Source organism: Miniopterus natalensis, chromosome 19 (genome assembly GCF_054644295.1).
Source record: "Miniopterus natalensis isolate mMinNat1 chromosome 19, mMinNat1.hap1, whole genome shotgun sequence".
NCBI lineage: Eukaryota > Metazoa > Chordata > Mammalia > Chiroptera > Miniopteridae > Miniopterus > Miniopterus natalensis.
In genome coordinates this window covers 36,529,589-36,550,661 of record NC_142099.1, presented here as the reverse complement: position 1 = coordinate 36,550,661, position 21,073 = coordinate 36,529,589, and the positions used below count along the sequence as shown (strand labels likewise).

The following is a 21,073-nucleotide window of genomic DNA, read 5'->3' as shown; positions in this document are numbered from 1 at the left end:
TTCTTTTTCTCTATTTTCCCTTGGTTTACTTGGGAATATTCTTTGGAGAATACCCACGAGAGCTAACGGTATTTGGATAAAAGACTTTCTCCTCGCAGGCCAGGGGAGCAGAGGGCCCCTAGTGGCCAATGCTGGCGCTGCGGCAGCCCGGGCCGAGGCCTGGTGGGCCTGGGAGGTGGGTCCCCTGCAAAGACTCAGGGCTGGAGGGAGCCGAGGTGGTGGAGGGAGACGGAGGGAGGCTGGCAGAGGGAGGGAGCAGGAGAGCGGGAGGGAAGGGGGCTGGAAGAGATTCGGAGGGAGGGAAGAATGGGAAAGACGGGAATGAAGCAATCCAGCCCAGCCCCTGGCGGGGGCGCAGTGGTTAGAGCGTCAGCCCGCGGCCTGAAGGGGCTTAGGTGTGGTTTGAGTCCAGGGCACTTGCCTGGGTTGCAGGCTCGATCGCCGGTCCTGTGGCAATCAATTAGTGACGTTTCTTTCTCTACCTCTACCAAGTAAATACTTCTACTTTTATCCAATACAATGCAATAATTAGTTTCTCTACCCAGAAAAATTAGAACATTGAAGTGTTTTTGGTTGATATAAAAAAATAGAACTTTTGCAGGAATATAATATTGCTGTAAGAACTGTTCCAATTGCAGTTTGAATGATGGCCATATGTTGTACAGAAGCTATAGACGTAATGGAATTTAAAATGCCTTTACAGATGGCAGTGTCCTACCATGTAATTGTGCTGACAACAAAAATTTATTAAAGGGTAAATATTACCAATGGGGTAGACAGATAATGAGACATAAAATTAAGTTTGAATTATTAATATTTTCTTTTTTCAGTCTTGTTGGGTGGTTCTGTTACTTATATGTTATTTGGCGATAAGGGGAAAGTTTTACATTTGGGGCCGTTTGTAGAACGGGGTCCCATCAGACGGCTTCCCTGATCCCTGCCCCTTACCCTCCCTTGTGGTAAACCCTGCAGCTAGGTCAATCTTGCTTTACATTAAATTACATGGAGAGCTTTGAAAAAAATTCAGATCCCTGGGTCCCTCCCAGCACCTGCTAATTGGATGCTTCTGGAGGTGGGTTGTCTTCACACCAGCATTTGGAACTAGGGTCCTGAACTCTCACCCACTGCTGATAAACGTGTACACAGGGTGGGGCAAACATAGGTTTACAGTTGTGAGTACAAGAAGCAGTTTATTCTTGTATTATTATTTGTTTTTGTATTATTTTCCATACAAACCACTGCAAATTTACTTTTGCCACACTCTGTATTTATATAGCCATTTGAAAAAGCAATCTGACAGTATCTATTAAATTAAAATAAGCCTATGCCCTTTGACCCAGAAATCCTAATCCTGGAAATCTATCCCTTGGAAATAAAAACACCAATACAGAATATACATATGCAAGAAAGTATATTGCAACATTATTTGTTGTGGCAAAAAGTATAAGCAAAGTAAGCACCCATCCACAGAGGAAAGGTTGAATAAACTAGAATAGGCATACTATGGATTATATTATTAAATAAGAAAGAGTCAAAGTGATATCAATTGATCTGGAAGGATTTTTTCACCATGTATATTGTTAAGAAAATATAACCAATGAGTAAAAATACACATATTGGAAATGTATAAAACTATATATTGTGAAAACATATTTGTTTGGGAACTTAAGTCAGCTAATATATTCCTCTGAAAGTCTCTGAGAGTTTGCAAAGTCTGGCTTTTATTTCTCCTTTACTAATGGGTTGCTTTTATCTCTAAGTCATGCCACAAGTTGAAAGTAGGCAATGTTTCTTTTTTAAAAATAAATTTGGATGCAATCAACTCTGCTCTTCTCTCAGCCCCTCAAATCCTTTGGGTCTTCTACACCCTCTTTCCCCGTCCCATTACACTGCTGAAATATTTATATTCTCATCCTTAGCAGGCCCCTCCACCTTTTAAATTCCCTACTGTCTGAATTATCTTATTTTCTCTCCTCCCCCTCTCCTCAGAACCTGGCCTCCCTTCTATATTTTATGTGCATATTTGGGGGATGAAAGGCTGTGGATAGGACAACTCAAGATGTTGAAAGTAGCTCCTTGTTTCCATTGAGCTCTTTGGTTGTATGGAACAGAGACTCCCCAAAGGTTTTTCTTTTCTTTTTTTCTTTCTTAAAATTTATTTATTGGTTTTAGAGAAAGAAAGAGAGGAAGGAAGGAATAGAGAGAGAAACATCAATGTGTTGTTCCACTCATTTATGCATTCATTGGTTGATTCTCCTATGTGCCCTGACCAGGCATCAGACCGCAACCTTGGCACATCTGGAGGGCCCGCCCTGCCCCCCCCCAAGGGTTTTCAAGCTAGGTTAGGGGCAGACTTGATCTAACCGTACCCATGAGAAAAGGAAAGAGCACTCCCAGCCATGGACTCAGTTCTTCCCTGTTTCCTCTATGACCGAGCCTCCGCTTGAGGAATGGGCCTCTTTCTTCCCTCGGGCTTGATGCTTTGACACCGTACCCGCCTGCCACAGTAATTCGCAGCGGCTGGGGTTCTGCCTCCCTCTCTTACTGCTTTTCGACCTGAGTCCTGCTCTAGGTCCTGAAACCCGTGGCTGGACCCCCAGCCTGGAGCGCTCCCTTCCCTCCCTTCCCCGTCCGAGCGGGAGGGACTCCGCCCGCCGCTGTTCTCCGCAGGGGCCCCCCGTCTCGCTGGGTTCCTTCCTGCCCGCCTCCTCTGGGGTCGTTCCAACCCCTGCCTTGACCCAGTGGGTCCATCCAGTCTGCATCTGGCCTTTCCTGCCACTGACCAAGCCCTAGGGTCCCCTGTTCTGTAAAATCCCCGAGATGACGTCATCCAGCCGGTTCGGAGGGGCGGTGCGACCCTGACCACGCCCCATGCTACCGAAGCCCAGCCCCTCACCCCCTGTTTCTCCTCCTCTCTTTTTCCGGTGCGTCATGACGTAAGACGTGGTCACGCAACATTGGCGACTGGCCCGGAAGCAAAAAGTGAAGGGGCGGGGAAGACGGCGGAAAGGAGGGCGAGCGTCGGGGTCGGCGGCAGGGGCGGGGCGGGGCAAGGTAACGGCTCGAAGCCGAGGGGGCTGGGCCGCAGCGAGGCGGGGGAACCGGTGTCCGCTGCCGCCGCTCCAGCCTGCTCCCTGCGGCTCCCGCGGGCCCCGCCTCGGCCATGATGATCCACGGCTTCCAGAGCAGCCACCGGGACTTCTCCTTCGGGCCCTGGAAGCTGACGGCGACCAAGACCCACATCATGAAGTCGGCGGACGTGGAGAAGTGAGGCTTCGGGGCGCGGGCCGGGAGCTGGGCCGGGGGAGGCCGGGTGGCTCCGCGCAGCCCCCACCCTTCGCTGGGGCGCGGGCGGGTCCCGGACAGGTCCGGGAGTGACAGCCCGGGTGAATCTTCGGATCCCCCTCCCGTCCTTCGGTTGGGCTTCGCCAGGCGCTGCCCGCGGGACTGTCACTCGGCCCGTTTGGAGCAGCGCATGGCAGTTTCGGAGGCTTTCTACCTGCCCCGGGTCTACCTGCCCGAGCCCGCGCCGCCTTGGCACGGTTCCTCCCTGGGGGGCTCCGATCTGTTTTCCTGGCGTTAATGACGGGGATGATAACGTTTGCTTGGTTTTTAGCCCGTCAGGGGCTGTGCCAGGCTCTTGAGACACGGCAGGTGACAGACAGCCTTTGCCTTGAGAAAGTCACGGTCTTGCGAGAGAGACAGTTATGCCGTGTGAATAACGTTTCGGGGAGACGTGTCCGCGGGCTGTGCGCGGTCCTTTGGGCGGACGAGGCGTCCAGGAGGCGGGAGGCCTGAACTGAACCTTGACAAAGCTGGCGATGGGTAGGGGCGGGGGCTGGCGTGTGAGGCCCGAGGAGGCGTGCAGGGAGGGTGGCAGCTGGGGTGCGCGGTGCTGCCCGCTGCTGAATCTTGAAGAAGCGGGAGGTCAGCGAGATGCAGGGCTCTGGTTTGTTGGAAGAACCGCTTTTGTGGTTGGAGCTGGGCAGTAAGGAGTGAGGGATGTCACTGAGAGCTCTTATGCCACAGGCTAAGGAGTTGAATTTTGTCAGACCACCACCGAGTGTAATTTTATACAAAGGAGCAACATTACCAGTTGTACATTTCCGAAGCAGTGATTTTCAACCAGTGCAGAAAGAATTTTTAAAACATGCATTAATACATGCCTGTTTAGTCAGGGGCACTGCCCTCTTTTCCCTTAGATTGTCAAACAAAAAAATGACAACAACCAACACAACAATAGCCGTGCAGTGGGTGTGACTGAATCAAAATTATGCCTATATTTTATTGCCACATTGGCAAAAAATGTATTTTTTGGTGTGCTGCAGAATTTTAGTAATTAGTTTATGTGCCATGAGATGAAAGAGATTGAAAATCGCCGCTCTGGAAGATTTCTCAGGAGGTGATATGGAGGGTGGATTGGAGACCAATTAGGGAGGAGAGGACGGAAGAGATTTTAGAAAATTAAGTCCCTTGATTTGATGGCCAGTTGATAAGAGGAAGAAGGGGAGAGGAGGACTCTATACTGATGGCAAGATTTCTGGCTGGAATGGACATCATTGCCATCGAACAATGTGAGAAATGGGAGCGGGGCAGGTGTCAGATAGAGGGTGAGTTCAGTTAGTTGAAATGTACGTTGTGTTGGGTCATAAGGTGGAGATGTAGTAGGCATTTGGATATATTTATCTTGGAGCTTAAAAAAGACTTGTACATGGCCCTGGTAGGTGTTGCTCAGGTAGTTGGGTGTGGTCCCTGCACCAAAAAAAGGCTTCAGGTTCCATTCCTGGCCAGGGCACATGCCTGGGTTTCAGGCTTGATCCCGGGCAGGGGATGTGCAGGAGACAGCAGATGGATGTTTCGCTTTCACAAGGATGTTTCTCTCCCTCTCTCTCTAAACTTTATTTAAAAAAAAAAGTCTTGTTCATGGTTTCAGGTTTGGGAATCATCACCTTATAATTGATAACTGGAGCCTTACGAGTGAATAAAAATCATCTAAAAGTCTTCCAGACGAGGAGAAGGAAAGGTCATGAGATGGAACCCTAGGGAGCACTGGCAGAGGGGAAGTGACCAGGGAAGAGAGGAGAGTCGTGAAAGAATGTATAGCTGCCTAGTTAAAACTAACTAACTAACTAACTAACTAACTAACTAACTAACTAACTAACTAACTAACTAACGTAACATCTTGCACATTCACTAAGAAAAATAAGGGAAATGCAGAAAAGAAAGGGAAAAAAAACTCTTAATCCCACCGCAGATTGAGATACTGTCAGGGCTTTCCTCTCCATCTAACTTTCTCTGTTATGTATTGTACCATATATGCATAATTGTGCCATATATGAAGCTTCCAATTGTGCTTACTTGTATGTTACTTACAGACTCTCTAAGAGGTGCCGGATGCATTGTGAGTTTTAAAGGGAATCAAATTTCAGATCTTTAATCTCTTTGTTATTTCTGAAGTATATCTGCCAGAGTATACTTAGTCCTGCCTTGTGACAAAATTTTCTGTGATGCATTTACCCCAGGGTGTTAAAACCTCTAGGGTGCTAAATAAATGGATTAGGGGAAATATTGGATTAAGGACACTTCCTTTAGTGAATTAAGGCATCTAAATCCCATAGAGGCTTCCTGACTTCCCTGCCTTATTAATGGTAATAGCTATTTGTTAGAAATGGTGTTAAGATTCTCTGTGTTTGGCCAGTGTTTAAGATAGTTTGAATTTAGAACATTTGAAGCAGTGTAAGTTAGTGACAGTGATTCTTTTATGTATGTAACTGGAATATTTCATAGGACTATCTCAATCCAACTTGAGCATGTTGTCTTACAAGAGTGTTAAATGTGATGATCTCTGATAATCAAGAAAAGGTTAAATACTATTTTATATTTTCTGGTTAAGAATACAGAGAAGTCTATAGTACATTTTGAAAAATTTCCAAAATCAATAAAACTGGCCTATAAGGTAACTTGAAAATTCACTTCCATGGAACCTCTGCTTTCAGGTTACAAGGAACAGAGACCTAGGTTGCCTTAAGTAATGGGAATTTAATAGTATGTGAGGAAATAATTAAACCCAGGAATTATCTCAGAAAATGAACAGCAGTTCTTGTGACCTGAACAACTGTATCCAAGTCTCTACTCTTGTTGCTGTTATTTCTCTGTCTCTGCTTTCCTCTTTCTGTTTCCCTTGCTGTTAGTTAACATTTTCACTCTCTTCCTCCTCTCTACCTCACCTGCCACCTCCCTTGGTGTTTGCTTCATTTGGCTGTCATTCAGACTTACGAAAAGAGAGGTCAGAGTACGCTCACTTGGCCATGATTCAATTCAGCATGAGTCTTTTGGGCAGAGTTCTCAGGCTAAAATTTAGGGGTTCCTGCCAGCCCATAGATAATTGCCTTTGATTGAGAAGCTGAGCTTACATCCCTAAATTGGAAGTCCTGGTTTTGACTGAGGTGATGGTTCATGGGCATGGTGATTTACACATACAGCTACTCTATTCAGAAGTAAGTAGCTTCCATTTAAAAAACTATAACAGATTATAAACTCAAGTTTCAAAAGGGCGGAGGGGACTGGTGAACTGCCTGGACCCCAGTTAAAGGAGCAACCTCTACTCAGCTCCACCCACCAGTGCCATATAGATTGCCAGGCCCAGTGCTGCCCAGGTCTTCCTTTTCTTTCAAAAAAGAGAAACCAGAAGTCCAGATTACTCAAAAATCTCTCAATTGTGTTGGCAACTATCTCTCAATCATTGTTGGCAACTATTTCAAATATTGTTCAGGCTAATCAAAACATGTCTGTGATTAATTGTGATCCTAGCTTTCTAGTGTGTTGAATATAACTTCATTCTCTAATGAGGCTTCCAAGTGAGGTGCAAGTATTGATAAAGCAGCTGGCATAATGGAGGGGGCCTGGTATTATCACTTACCAGCTCTGTAATCTGTTATTAGTTACCTAAACTCAGCCTTTCTCAGCTCACAAGGTAGTTTTGAGGCTCAGATTCTACTCTCAGAAGCAGTCTCTGATCATCCTACTTAAAATAGGTCCCCACCCATTAGTTTTATTTTTTATATCACTTATAACTAACTGATAATATATTATGTATTTATTTACTTGTTTATTATGTCTTTTAGCCCATTACCTAATACAGTGCCACAAAGACATACATAGCCCCTGGTCTGGTGGCTCTGTTGGTTGGAGCAGTCATCCTGTACACCAAAAAGGTTGCAGGTTCGATTCCCAGTCAGGGCACATATTGCAGTTTTCATCCCTAGATGGGGCAATATGGGAGGCAACCAGTCGATGTTTCTCTCTCACATTGATGTTTCTCTCGCTCTCTCTCCCTTTCCCTCTCTTTCTAGATATGTATATATATATCTCCTCAGGTGAGGTTTAGAAAAAAGAATATATACATAGAGAGAATGGATGATGAAAGTATTTATAGACTGTACAAATATATCATGTTAATTGACTCATTCAATAACGTAGGGATGAAAAAGAAACCAAAGTGCCAATAGTGACATCAAGTAATCCTACCCGACCTTTGGTTGCATGTAGGTTAGCTGATGAATTGCATATGCCATCCCTCCCTGAAATGATGTTTGGAGACAACGTTTTAAGAATACAGCATGGCTCTGGCTTTGGGATTGAGTTCAACGCTACAGATGCTTTAAGGTGTGTGAACAACTACCAAGGAGTGCTCAAAGTGGCCTGTGCGGAAGAGTGGCAGGAAAGCAGGTAAGCCTGGGAACGCACGCATGGGTAAAACAGAAGAAAGGAATGGGAAGACATATTCAGCCCTGATGTGTGTGTCTTATTAGAATGAGGGGCTAGTAGTATTATTAAACTTGGTAGTTGGATTACTCTAAAAGTAATCTTTCTCATCTATAACATGGAAGTTAGTTGCCCCACCTCTTGAGTACTTGTTTAAGTTGTAGGACATTTGAGCTGAGCTCTGTGGGGTTTCCTTTTTTGAGCTTTAGTTCTTTGGTGAAGAGGAGTACGCTATGTACTTGAATGTTCCTATTTGTCAAGAAAAATATCTGATTTGCATTGAAAATTTGAGGACCTTTGAAATTAAGAAAAATGTATTTTCTTTGATATTCAAATCAGCAATTATTTACTTCCTGCCTGTTATGCACTAGGTGCCTTGGAGGATGCAAAGAAATATGAGCCTTTAAACTATATCCTCAGGCAGTGTAGAGACTAACTGGAAAGACTACATCAGCATATGACAAGTTAAATAACAATAAACGTGAGGGAAAAAGAAAGATTTTGTGTTAGTGAATTCTGACAAGTATATGGATCAGCAGGGCATTTTACATTAGTTGTGGAGTGTCGTTTGGTGTGACAAATGAATACAGATGATCTGCAACCTGCATCGCTACATCTGACCCCTCTCATTTTGCTTTGGAGGACGGATGGGGAGCACTCCAAGGAGGTTATTAAACCGTATGATTGGACCTTTACAACAGATTATAAGGGCACGTTACTTGGAGAATCCCTCAAGTTAAAGGTAACTGTTATTTTTTGCTTTTATGAGTCACCAATTGTCTTGGACAGTTTTGCATTAGAACATTCTAGTAATGGCTTATCTTTTACGTCTATTTTCATCTGCTTATTTCTGTGTGGTAGGCTCCCAAACCTAATGTGAGGAGGGTTTTGCTTATTGATTATCAGCAGGAAATAAAGGAAGGCCATAGTGGAGCAGTTTTAATTAAAAGTGTGGTTGGGCGCAATGGAGAACTAACTGCCTTAATGTTGTCACTGTTCAGATATGTATCTGTCCTGATGTAATGTTAGGTGCTTCAGACAGAACCTGCTAGCAGCAGCTTCCAGTTGGACAGTTGAACAGATATGTGGGCGAATAGGAGTTTTGTCCTGCCAGTACCATGTGTGAGCTGGAATGGCCTGAGGGAAGTTACTTAACCTGTTTATCTGAGTCTTAGTTTCATCAGTGACTTGGGTAAATAGAAATGTCTACCTGACAGCAGAGTTTTGATATGAAGTAATTGGTGGGAAAGCTCTCAATAGATTGTGAAGCTCAATGTGACTGTTAAATTGCATCTGTGTAAGCCCCACTTAGGAGAGATAACCTCATGGTAAATGACACTAGGGAGGTAGAAATGGTAGGTCTTATATTGGGAGCATGGCTGTACTTTGAAATCTTATAGTGTGACTGGAATGAGGGAAATTTGGTTTAGGCTGCAGTCTCTAAATATCACATTCTGTTATTGAGAACAAAATTGATTTCACTGTAACTATTTACATTAAAAGTAGTTAATGGAGACCCCATATTATATGTGATGTTAAGGAGCTCCTTGTCTCTGCAGAGATTGTTAGAATCTTGGGAAGCTGGAAGTTCATGGCAGGAACTTAATTCTTGTCTTCAGTTGCTGTCACTCCTATATTTCAAGCTTTAACTATTTTTCTGTACTGCTTCCAAGACAAAAACTCAGTTTTGGGGAGAACATCTATTCATTCATTCATTCATTCATTCATTCATTCATTCATTCATTCATTCATTCATTCTTGAGCTCTTACTGTGTGCCAGGCAGTAATCCTAGGAGCCCTGGGTATACAGAGAACAAACAAAAATCCCTCCTTTGCAGTCTAATGGGGAGAAAGGTTCGTGAGACTCTTATAATGCTTAGTAGGTTGAGGTTCTCTCTCCTTGCTCTTGATTGAAAAACTATAAATTGGGGAGGCCCTCTGCCACATCGTGTAGAAGTGAGGACATTTCTGGAACTTGTTTCAACTCAGTTCAGTAATGAAGGTGCTGATTGTGGCTGACTAGGAAGAGCCTCCTGGAGGCTGTGGAGTAGCGTAGCTACTTCCCTTTGTCTCCACAGCCTCAAGAAGGTTTTTATGTGCTCCCTCCTACATTTTGTCTTTCAGGTCGTGCCTACAACAGATCATATAGATACAGAGAAATTGAAAGCCAGAGAACAGATTAAGTTTTTTGAGGAAGTTCTCCTGTTTGAGGATGAACTTCATGATCATGGAGTTTCAAGCCTAAGTGTGAAAATTGTGAGTATTATGATTTTTGTTTAAAATTGCTTTCTTTCTTCTGTTTCTACCATTGGTTAGAAATACAAGACTCACTTTGAATCAAACTATTTTAACATGATGTCATATAAAGTTTCACTTGGGTCTAGAGTACATCTTACTAATGTTCGTTATAAAATTCATGAAATCTTAGTCTATTGTTAAGACTTTAGCAAAGCATTTTTTAAAGATCTGTCTGGCCACTTTTTATGTTGTTTGCTTATTATTTAATTTGAATGAAAACTATGACTTAACTTTCACATTTTGAATTAAAAATGATGTGGGGAGGCTATGCAGACAGCAAGGTGGATGTCACTTAATGAAGAGACTGTGTGGCAGGACTCAGTGCCCCAGGGACCTATGCTTCAGTTTCCAGCATGGAAGTGGAAATGGAAATAGCAACCATCAGTTCTTCTGGAGGACAGACTACTTCCATTAACAGTGTTGTTGGTGGAACATGCCTAAAAATAATAATAAAAAGGCCATTGTCGTTTACTCATATTTGTTTACTATTAGGTTGTAATTGGGTCTCCCAGAAAAACTTCAAGTGCAATTTTTTATTAAATGCCTTATCCTTCAAGAGCCAACTGAAATGTCACCTCCTCTGTGAGGCCCTCCACAACAGAGTTGAATATCCCTGTCCATACTCCAAAAGTATTTTATTTTTAACCCCTCCATTATAGCACTTATCATAAGGTCTGTCAAAGACAGGTCCCAGCATTAAACCTTGCTCTTGAAGCATAATGGTAGTGGGTATTGTGACTTAAACGATAATTAAGAATGAAAACAGTAAATCAAAAGCAGCAGTACATTTGTTTTAACATCAAGTTTTTCTGTATTATCCTAGGATTTTGGAATTTTAATGAATTTTTAGAGAATCATTTAGCCTCTGAATTTTATAGATGAGGCCCCAGAAGACTAGTTTATCTAAGTTTGGGTAACTAATTAGCACAGTTTTCTTTGAGCCAATATATCTCTTATTCTAGCATTAGATCACTGTGTTCTTAGCACCCCACTCCCTGTTCACCTACAACTCTCCCCCAGTTTATCTTTTGTCATTTAGATTTGTTCACTCTGACTCATCCAGTCATGTACCTTTCTACTTGTCTCCCAGCCTACGGAACTGGTGGTGTTGAATGTTCGTTATGAGTGTGCATATCTGGGTGTGCACTTGTATCCAAGTGGGTTGGGTATGTCTCTGAGGTATGCACGTGGATAGCATGTGGGGAGCACGTGTGTTTGTGTGGATGAAGGTGTTGGAGAGGGTATGGGCATAAATGTAATATGTGTGTACCAGAGTACATAGTAAGTCTCAAACCGAAGAGTAATGTCATCATCATGAGATGTTTTTTCTTCTCACCTTGTGTAACTTTGTAAGTTAAGAATGTCTGGAACGATTTTCTTTTTCTTTTTTTTTAATCCTCACCCAACGATATTTTTTTCCCATTGCTTTTCAGAGAGAGTGGAAGGGGGAGAGAGAGAGAGAAACGTCGATGTGAGGGAGACACATCGATTGGTTGCCTCCTGCACTAACACGGACCCCAGGCCAGGGATCGAGCCCTTGGCTAAAATTGAACCTGAGACCCTCAGTCCACAGGATGACACTCTAACCGCTGAGCCAAACCGGCTAGGGCTGGAATGATTTCACTCAAATAGAGTTCTTTCTGGGTTGGTTTCTTTCTACCATGTAGCAGATATTGCTCTAAATAAAATAATTGCCATAGTTTCTGGCATAGCGGTGGTAAGTATGGGCCAGTGAAGTTCCTTGTATGGAAGCAGAGACTGGCTTAGGAAGTAGGGATGTCGGCGAGAATGCGTGGGAGGCTAAGGGGGTAGGAGACTTCTCATGGAGGAGGGCACAGAGAACTCCGCAGCGCCGTGCAGTGGGGCTTTGTTAGAAATGTAATCCTGGGGAACTGTCAGATTTTACAGAGAGAGGGCCTGACAGGTCCGTCCTTCACGTCCCGGTGGTTCAGTGACTTGCTCTAAGCTCCTGGTTCTCCATCTCATCAGACTCATCGCTCTATTTTTTTTTAAACCAAATACTTTACTCCCTCCTGTTTACTACCTTGAAATGGAATTCATAGATAATGTACTGCTTTCCAGTAAATCAACATAATGTTCTAATTGTAAAAGAAAATTGATTTGGAGTAAAATGAGATGTATTTCACTATGTAAGTGCATCATATGACTAAACTAAATGAAAAATGAAGCAGCCAGGTGCTTCTGCATATGGCTGTGACAGTTACAGATGTAGGCTGAAGATGCCAGCTAACAGTCTGTGACTCATATGACACAGTCTGGCACTACCATTGGTGATGCATTTTTCAAAGTGGTGAAATAGTAAAATTCCAAATAAAACAGTATAATCTCTCCTTGATTTACAAAGTCATTGTCTTTATGGATAATTGAGTAAATTTTGTATTTATATGTAAAATGGAATTAGATTGTAAGGTCAGATAATTCCCCGTTGTTTTTTTAACCTACAGGGATGCCAGGTGAGATATCTGGAAGTCTGGTGGGATGCAGGGTTGGGCTTTGTTGTGTGGATCGTCCTCTACGCTACGGCCCAGTGGCTGTCTCTGTCCAGAACTACTGAGTGTTAGTGCTGGCTGCTCATCATTGCTGCTCAGCACAGGTTTCCAGGCGCCCCTAGGAGTGCCACTGTCTTATACTATATGTAGATTGTGGTAGGATTGGACTAGAACTCGGGCCTTAATTCCTGGTCTCCCCACCATGGAGTGCAGAAATGGTGCTTTAGCTTGCTTCCGTGTCGTGTCGAGTGACTGTTAATAACTAGTTTTGAATTGGAAGAAATCAGTCTTTCCCATACATTTTAACTAGCATTCTGTTGGGTAATGTGTTTTCAGATTGACTTGTTGTCACGTATCATTGCCAAAGTTAGTGCCTCCTCCTGCCCCGTGTTAATGTGAGTCTTCCTTTCAGCCTGTTGCTGGTTAGCAGATCCCAGTATAGTCTGGCTCAGCCCTTTCTCTAGCAGAGAGCCTCTGGCCTCTTTTGTTCAGCCCGGAGATGGCGGATACCTGCTGTGTGCTGGCTCCTTTTCTAGGCAATAGGGACATGGCATTGAACGAAGCAGGTATTCCCACTATCATGGAGCCTATAGTCAAATAGAGGTTTTAAGCAAGTAAACACATAAATGGATAGAGTTATAAACCTGTTCATTTTTAATGAGTCCTGTGAGAATACTGAGAAGTCTGCAATGACATGCAGCGTGGGAAATGCCGGTGTAGGAGTGACATTTACATTGAGCTCTGGAGGACGGTAGGTGCTGGCCAGGAGAGCAGCCAGGCCAGGGAACAGGGTGTGGAAAGGTCAAGTGCAGGGAAGAGCTTGCCTGTGGCTGGGGACTGTGTAGGCAGTTAAGCTGCTGTCACTGGGTTATCTTGTTATTTTATTCTTGGTGAATGTTGCCCTGTGCTTATATGGGAGTACAGGCAGTTCCCTGAGTATAGCCTCCTGTTTCATGCCTCAGTCTTTCTGTACTCGCCACCTCCTCTCTGCACTCCCATCCCCAGCTCTCCCTCCGTGTCGGCTCAGGCGTTGCTTTCTCTGGCATTTGTCGGCGGGCTCAGGTGCTTTCTTTGAGTGCTGTGGGGACTTGTGCATACCTGTTATAGCAGCTACCACATTTGATCTGTTTTCCTCTTTGATAAACTTCTTGAACATTGGCATTGTATCTTTGCATCCATATAAATCCAAGACCTTCCCTAGTAAGAATTTGACACTTTAGTAGGCAGTATTTATTTAGTAAATGATCAAACACACTGCTTTTGAAGACCTGAGGACCCCACACCCCTCCCTCCTTGCTACCAGAACCCACCTTTTCACTCCCCACTAACTGGCTTCCCTGGTTACACTTGGGAAACAAAAGTTTGTAGGAGTGCGACAGGTGAAAGATGTTAGGAGCGTGTTATAATGACCTGGTAAACCAGGTTTTGGCATTGTGACACAGACCCTAACCAGTTGCTCTGAACTAGAGCATTCCACTTAAGGTTTCTCTTCTTTATTTTATGTGAAGTGAATAAAAGATGAATAGCAACAAAGAACTAGGCTGTTCTTTCATTTTGGTATTACTGGTGTTGCCATTCACTAGAAGTACTACCATTTTTTACAAGTGAACATTATCGTTTTCTCTGTATTTAGGTATGTGTTGTCTTTTGAACATAAATATCTTTTGACCTAGAAAAAACACATTTTTATTGTAGGAAACTGAAACTGGGATGTTCAGTAATATAACATACACAAGGTTTTGAGCCTCAGTTGGTGCTAGGACAAAGAACCTCTAGTTTAGAGATTTCTAGATGGGCTGATTCGCCTTCCTCCCATGCTTTAAAATTTTTCTTTTCTTTTAGCACAGTAACAATATTTAATTTTCATTAAAATATTAATTGATGTACTTTTTTTTCTTTCAGAGAGTAATGCCTTCCAGCTTTTTCCTGCTGTTGCGGTTTTTCTTGCGAATTGATGGAGTGCTTATCAGAATGAATGACACGAGACTTTACCACGAGGTATCTCCTCCTTTGATGAATGTACTAATTGATATTGGGCTTCTTCGTGTTGTTTCATTGTCTGTGTGAGAATCTGAGATTAAACAATGCTTTATATTCTACATGTTTCCCATTCACTGTGGACCACAGTTATTGAAACATTTCATCTTCTCCAAAAGTTCAGGCAGCTGAAAGTTTGTTCTGCGAGACACTCCCTATTGGGGGGGCTGGTGCCATTTTTAAAATTGTGTGCATGTGCTTTATCTGTGTTTAAGAAAACTCTGTCCTAACTATTACCTTTGTTTTTAGTGTGTATTGTTTACATATGTCCTGATACTGGAAACACCAATTCATGGCCTCCTGAAATTTTTTATTCCCTATTTAGAAAGTTCTTCTAAAGTTTGAAAGCTCTGTGCTCCATCTTAAGGAACTGTTAACAAGGCTTATAAACAATAATGATAAAGTGTTTTCAAAAAGGAAAGGGGAGGCTTAAATTGAGTCATAAAAATTCTTCTAGTAGCTTCATAGTGGCCTGTCCTTTCTGAATGAGTTTTTAACTTCACATTTGTGACCACGTGGAATGATGAATCAGAGAAGAAACCACTGGCATCAGTTAGGGCAGTCGGAGTAGTGGTTACCTCTCATAACAACCTATCATAAGATCTCTATCTCATAGCTGACGCAACTGAGGTAAAGAAAGACTAACTGATTTTAATATCGCCCATATCGTACAGCTAATAGGTGGCAGAACAGATCTGAACCCAATAGTATGGGACAGGATTGGTGGTTTCCCAAATCCTGCACTTAGGGATTTTTTTTTTCCTTGAAATAATATGGTGGCTATGATGGACCTTTTTCTTTTTAAAAGTGGTAACAAAATACTAAAAACAGGTTATATTTTTTTCCTTCAGAAAGGGTGAAATCTAAGTTTTAAAAATGTTTGTTGTAACTCAGTAATATTGAGTTTTTGTGGAATTACCCTGAAAAGATTCTAATATACAGTAATACACAAATATGAATCGGGCAGTTGCCTAGAGTTGTATGTATAGGGACATCCATGGCAATGTTTATAACCCAAACAGGCAAGGAGGACTCTTGATGCCCACTAAATGGGCACGAGGTTGCTTACTTTACATCCACATAGTAGAAAAATGTATAGCCATTAAAATTAATGACAGGAAGTTATATTTAACTGATTTGGAAAGATGTGCGTAAGAGTATATAAGATTTTGTGTAGAGATTTCTAAATGTTCAGGATAGTTATCTACAGGAGCTGTGATGCTGATGATTTACACTTTATATACTTTGTTATTGGATTTTTTGTTGTTGTTAATCCTCACCCGAGGATATTTTTTCCATTTTTTTTTTTAATATATCTTTATTGATTTCAGAAAGAGGGAGAGACAGAAACATCAATGATGAGAGAGTCATTGATTGGCCGCCTCCTGCACGCCCCCGACTGGGGATCCAGCCACAGCCCCGGCATGTGCCCTGACCGGGAATCGAACCGCAATCTTCTGGATCCCAGGTCGACGCTCAACCACTGAGCCGCGCCTGGCCGGGTGATTTTTTTTTTTTTTTTTGAGAGAGAGTGGAAAGGAGGGAGGAAGTGGGGGGAGAGAGAGAAACATCAGTGTGAGAGAGACACATCAATTGGTTGCCTCCCACATGTGCCGCAATCGAGGCCGGGGATTGAACCTGCAACCCAGGTATGTGCCCTTGACCGGGAATCAAACCTACAACCCTTCAGTGTGCTGGCTGATGCTCTAACACTGAGTACACCAGCCAGGGCTGGATTTTTTTTTAACAATGAGTACTAATATGTCTTTATTGATATAAAAAATTAAAACCTTGGGAGTTTAATCTTGTGGTTTTCTTTTATTGAAAAGTACTTCAAAAAACAAATTATAATAAACTGCTGTTCTAAAACCTAACTTAAGAAAACTTTTAATAAAAATTTATTTATTTTAGAGAGAGAGAGGAAGGGGAGAGGGAGTGAGAAACATCGATTTGTTGTTCCATTTACTTATGCATTCATTGGTTGTTTCTTGTTTGTGTCCTGACTAGAGATTGAACTTGCAACCTTAGCGTATCGGGACAACTCTCCGACCAACTGAGCTACCTGGCCAAGGCAAAAAACTCTTAAATAAGAAAAACTGAAGTGCAAAAAAAGTGATTTTAAATAAACAATTTTGGCAAGAATTTTATAAAATGGGAGAGAATAAAATTAAAAAATTTTTTTTCTGGTACATAAAAGTAGCCGCAGTTACATAGGTAAATGATAACATTCTAGCTTAAGGAAAAGCTGTAGTTCCAAATTTGAATAATGAAAGTCTCTTGTATATCTCACTTATATACATATTTACTTTCAAGGTAATACCTTTGCTTGTGTTTCTCTTACATGGTAATGATTAAATTTGCTTACATGTTTGTATCTGATGTTACTGAGACTTACAGGGATTGGACTTAATTCAGAATTCTTGGTGAGAGTTAAATAGCAGTAAACTCATTGGAGAATGAGACAGTCTCACTAGAGTTCTTGCACTCTCACAACTTGTACTAAAGCATAAGCCATTCTGTTCAATAGAAAGGATTATGAAATAAATGTAAGTAAACTTGTTGCAACTTTTCTATTTTTAAACCTAGGCCGACAAGACCTACATGTTACGAGAATATACATCACGAGAGAGCAGAATTGCTAATTTAATGGTATGATATTTTAATATCAGTTTTTAGATGCAGAATTTTTATGTTTCATTTTAAATATGTATCCCCCCCGCCAATGTCCCACCCATCCACCCAAATCTGCATCCCTGAATCCATTCATTCACTTAAAGGGCTTGATAGGATGGCTCCTACTGGACGTAACTGTGAGCTTACCTCAAATACAAGAACCGTTTGAGTTGTTAGGTACTGTAGCCATTGTCCAATCTAATTTCCACATTTTATTCTGGAAAAGCTGAGACCCAGAGGTGGGAATTACCCTGAGTCACACCTCTGGTTGGTTGGCACCAACTAGATGTTCTTTCTCCTTTCCACCTTGTGATTTCTTCCTACCCAGTCTCCTCTTTTCCCTCCAGTGTGCTAATTCTGCACCATAACTTCTTGGTTTTGGCATAATTTCTCTCTGTTTTTTGCTCCCCTGGGACTTGTAAAGGGCGTCCTTGGAATTTACAATTCTGTAATAAGTTGCTTAAAATGTGATACCTTCCCGCAAATTTGACATTCCTTTTTCACCCTTTGTGCTTATTTCTGTCTGGGCACAGAGTATACGTGGGTTAGAAAAGTTACTGTACACACTGGGCTCTAAATGAAGGCTGGCGCTTTCCTGGTACAGTAGCAGCAGGGAAAGGGGACTGGATTAAGAGGTATTAAATTCAAAGAGAAATAAAAAAGATTTCAGTAAAAAGAAAGAGGTATTAAATTCTTAGGACATTTATGGGAGCATTGTAATGACCACATCCCTCCGACCTCTGGGATCACTCGGTAACCGAGCTGGAGCCGGTCCCTGTTGCAGCAGGAGTGCCTGTCAATGCTCCTTATGCGCTACATTGTACTTGTTTTAAAACTGGCCTGCTTCATGTTCACATCTCTAAGTGTCAGCGCAGTAATGAATGGATGCTGATGTGATTTACGTGTTTCCCAGAATGTCCCGCCTTCCCTCTTCACGGAACCTAATGAAATATCACAGTATTTACCGATCAAAGAGGCAGTTTGTGAGAAGCTAGCATTTCCAGAAAGAATCGATCAGAACCCCGCAGACTCACAAGCAAATGTGCCTGTGGAATAGAATGTGACACACCACACCCTCACCGTGGAATCTGACGGAGACCTTGGCTGTGTGGACAGGGGTATTTTTATTATGACAATTAACTGCCTTGTCTATGTGCAGATTTTCTGTATACTTAAAGAGGAAAAACAAAAGATTGTTGCTGGCAGGTTCTGCTCAACTGCTGTTTGTACTGTCTATCTTCAAGTTCACAGTCCAGATTTATGTTTCCTGGCGTCAAATTTGGATTTCTAAACTGTCAGAGCGTGGGACCTCACCAGTAGTGATGTGTGTATGTCTCATGAGCATTGGGCATAGTCTGTATCCATCGTGAAACACTTTCCTTCCCCCGTGAGCAGGTTCACTTTAAATCCCTGGATCGTAACACCTGTGACTTATGGGCTTGCTGGTCATGCACGTAGATGTACTGACCATCTACCCTGGGCTTGTGTCACTTTTTTGCACTACTGCAGAGTTGTGACTTGCCTCCCAGGAAATTGACCTCATACTTTAAAAATCTTCATCCCTCAATTAAAGAAATATATATATACTTCCCTCCCTCCCCCCCCAATTTAAATTGGCTCTTTAAAGAAACTTTAAAGAAAGTTTCAGACACAGGACCAAATAACTAGTGTTTTGGAGAATGCAAGCTGCTGTGCCCATGGAAACACACAAGCCTGGTTTGTCACTGATAGCAGAATGCAGAGCTGTTTTTTCTGCATCTTCGGTGCTATTTCCTACGTGTTTCTACTTGTACTGACACTTCCTGCTTCCATCTTCCATGCAGCCTCAGAGTGAGTAAATCCATTGAATTATTGGTCCCAAAAGTTTGAAGAGTTAATATGGACTGGCGTTAACACATATTACATCAACCCCTAAACAACCAGATTAATTTTCTGCTTAAAATATCTGAGAGGTAGCTGTGGCGGAGGAGGGTGTGTATTTTTAAATATCAAAGCCAGCTGTTCGATTTTAAGATTCATGTTGTTAGCATTACAGGGAATCTAGTAAAATGTAATTAGTATTTAAGACCTGGGTAGTCCAGAAAGTACTCAAAAGTAAATTCATAGTCCACTTGGTTATTTTGATGATGACCTGTTAAGCACTGTACATGCTTTTCTACCTTTCTAACGATCTTCCTCAATGGAAAGTGGTTATAAAGCACCAAGGAAGGAATTACTTGAAATGGATTTTTAAAACGAATTTTTTACAGGGCAGGGGGAAAATATCACCCCCTTTTTTCCTGCTTTGAAATAACTATTGTACATATTTCCACTTGATAGAAAAATCATTAAATAAAAATATAAAGTATTAGCAAAGCTCTTCAGGTATTAGCTTGATGATACGTTTTAGTGAACAATTGGATATTCATTCATTGCTAGAACTCTGGTGCACTGTTGTGTGTATTGTTGTTTAGCTAATTGTATTAGCTAAGTTTGGTCTCAAATGGTTTTGGTATTTGTTTACTGTCTATTGCATCACCTGTAACATAAGAAATCAGGATTTTGTTGACTTTACAAAAAGACATGGCATGTTCATTGTGTATTAAATATACCTGTATTTAATGTTTTCTCTTAGGCCAGGAAAGTATACATATTGTACTTAGCTTTCTGTTTTATTTGCCATGCCGATTTGAATATAATGGACTTTCTTTATTCATACAAATGATAAGAAATGAAAAACCTGTAATAATATTCATTAGTCTGGGCAATATAATATATATATATTTTAAAACCTGATTCAGATGTCTTGGTCCTTGAGTCAGCCTTAGATTGCTTATTTTGCTCCACTGTTAAACACTTTAGGGAATTAAAAGAACTGACTTTTTTGTAGAAGGTGGGTGGTGCATAGGAGAATGTACTTCTGAAAATTCATGAGTTCATTCCTGCGGAGAACACCAAGAAAACCTGTATTTGCCTGTCGCTAAATAAGACATAGACCGCTCTGTACTCATTTGCCCAAGTGTCTTTTTGTAAGAGGAGAATAAACAATAAGGAATTATGAATCTGTTCTGCTATTTCATTTACTTCCATTTTCCTTGAAGCTTAAATAAAGAGTGGTTTGGTATACCTTTCTTGTTTGTGCTTTATGTTCTGAATTTGGTCATCGTGGCCAGAATCTCCCATGGGTTATAAATGATAATCTGAATATACTCCTAGGTTAGCTTTTGGGTTCTTCTTCCTCCCTCCCTTCTTCCCCCGGGACTCTGGATGTCACAGCCTGCCAGCGTTTTCTGTGTGTGGGGTATTTCATTGCGTTTTGAGTACTGTGTGTCCCTTATGGTGCTAGAAGGGACTGCAGTGATGAAGAGACAGAGTTTATGTCTTCATGGGGTTAAAGTCTAATGGAGGAGACAAAGTAAAAATAATTACAAATTTTATAAGTGTAATAATGGAAATAACACTGATTTAAGGGAATAACAAATCGCTGTTAGTAGAGGGTCTGCTCCTGAAGAGAATGTAGAAAGCCTCAGAAGAATGCCACTCCTAATTTAACAAGGAGAAAAGTCGGGGTAAGCTACAGAATTACAGCGTTCTTCGGGTGCATCAGAGCTGAGGTTGCAAGGCAAAGTAAGCTGAACCCCGAAGAGTGATGAGCTCTCCGACGGGAGATGGGACATACAAACTGCTTTGTCTCAGAAAGAATGTGAGTCAGGTGGCCACTATACAAGTAGGTAAGAAAAAAATCAGCTAAAAGTTTAACTGATTTTTTTAAAGGCTAAGTGTGGGCTAGCCCATCAGTTTAGAATAGCTGA

The 21,073-nt window shown here is 42.0% G+C and overlaps 1 protein-coding gene across 1 annotated transcript; it reads left to right on the top strand.

The window, feature by feature from the left end:
* The first annotated feature begins 3,100 nt into the window (after positions 1-3,100).
* TIPRL (TOR signaling pathway regulator) lies at positions 3,101-20,387 on the top strand. The gene is made up of 7 exons (XM_016202370.2): positions 3,101-3,267; positions 7,549-7,728; positions 8,407-8,506; positions 9,889-10,020; positions 14,475-14,570; positions 17,196-17,258; positions 18,196-20,387. Exons 1-7 carry the CDS (start codon positions 3,164-3,166, stop codon positions 18,337-18,339), a joined length of 819 nt encoding a protein of 272 aa, XP_016057856.1. The 5' UTR covers positions 3,101-3,163; the 3' UTR covers positions 18,340-20,387.
* Positions 20,388-21,073: the final 686 nt, after the last annotated feature.

Coding starts and splice junctions, on each gene's coding strand:
- TIPRL (XM_016202370.2), top strand. CDS start 3,164: ATGATGATCCACGGCTTCCAGAGCAGCCACCGGGACTTCTCCTTCGGG. Junction 10,021..14,474: donor CAAGCCTAAGTGTGAAAATT/GTGAGTATTATG, acceptor TTTTTCTTTCAG/AGAGTAATGCCTTCCAGCTT. Junction 14,571..17,195: donor ACACGAGACTTTACCACGAG/GTATCTCCTCCT, acceptor TTTTAAACCTAG/GCCGACAAGACCTACATGTT.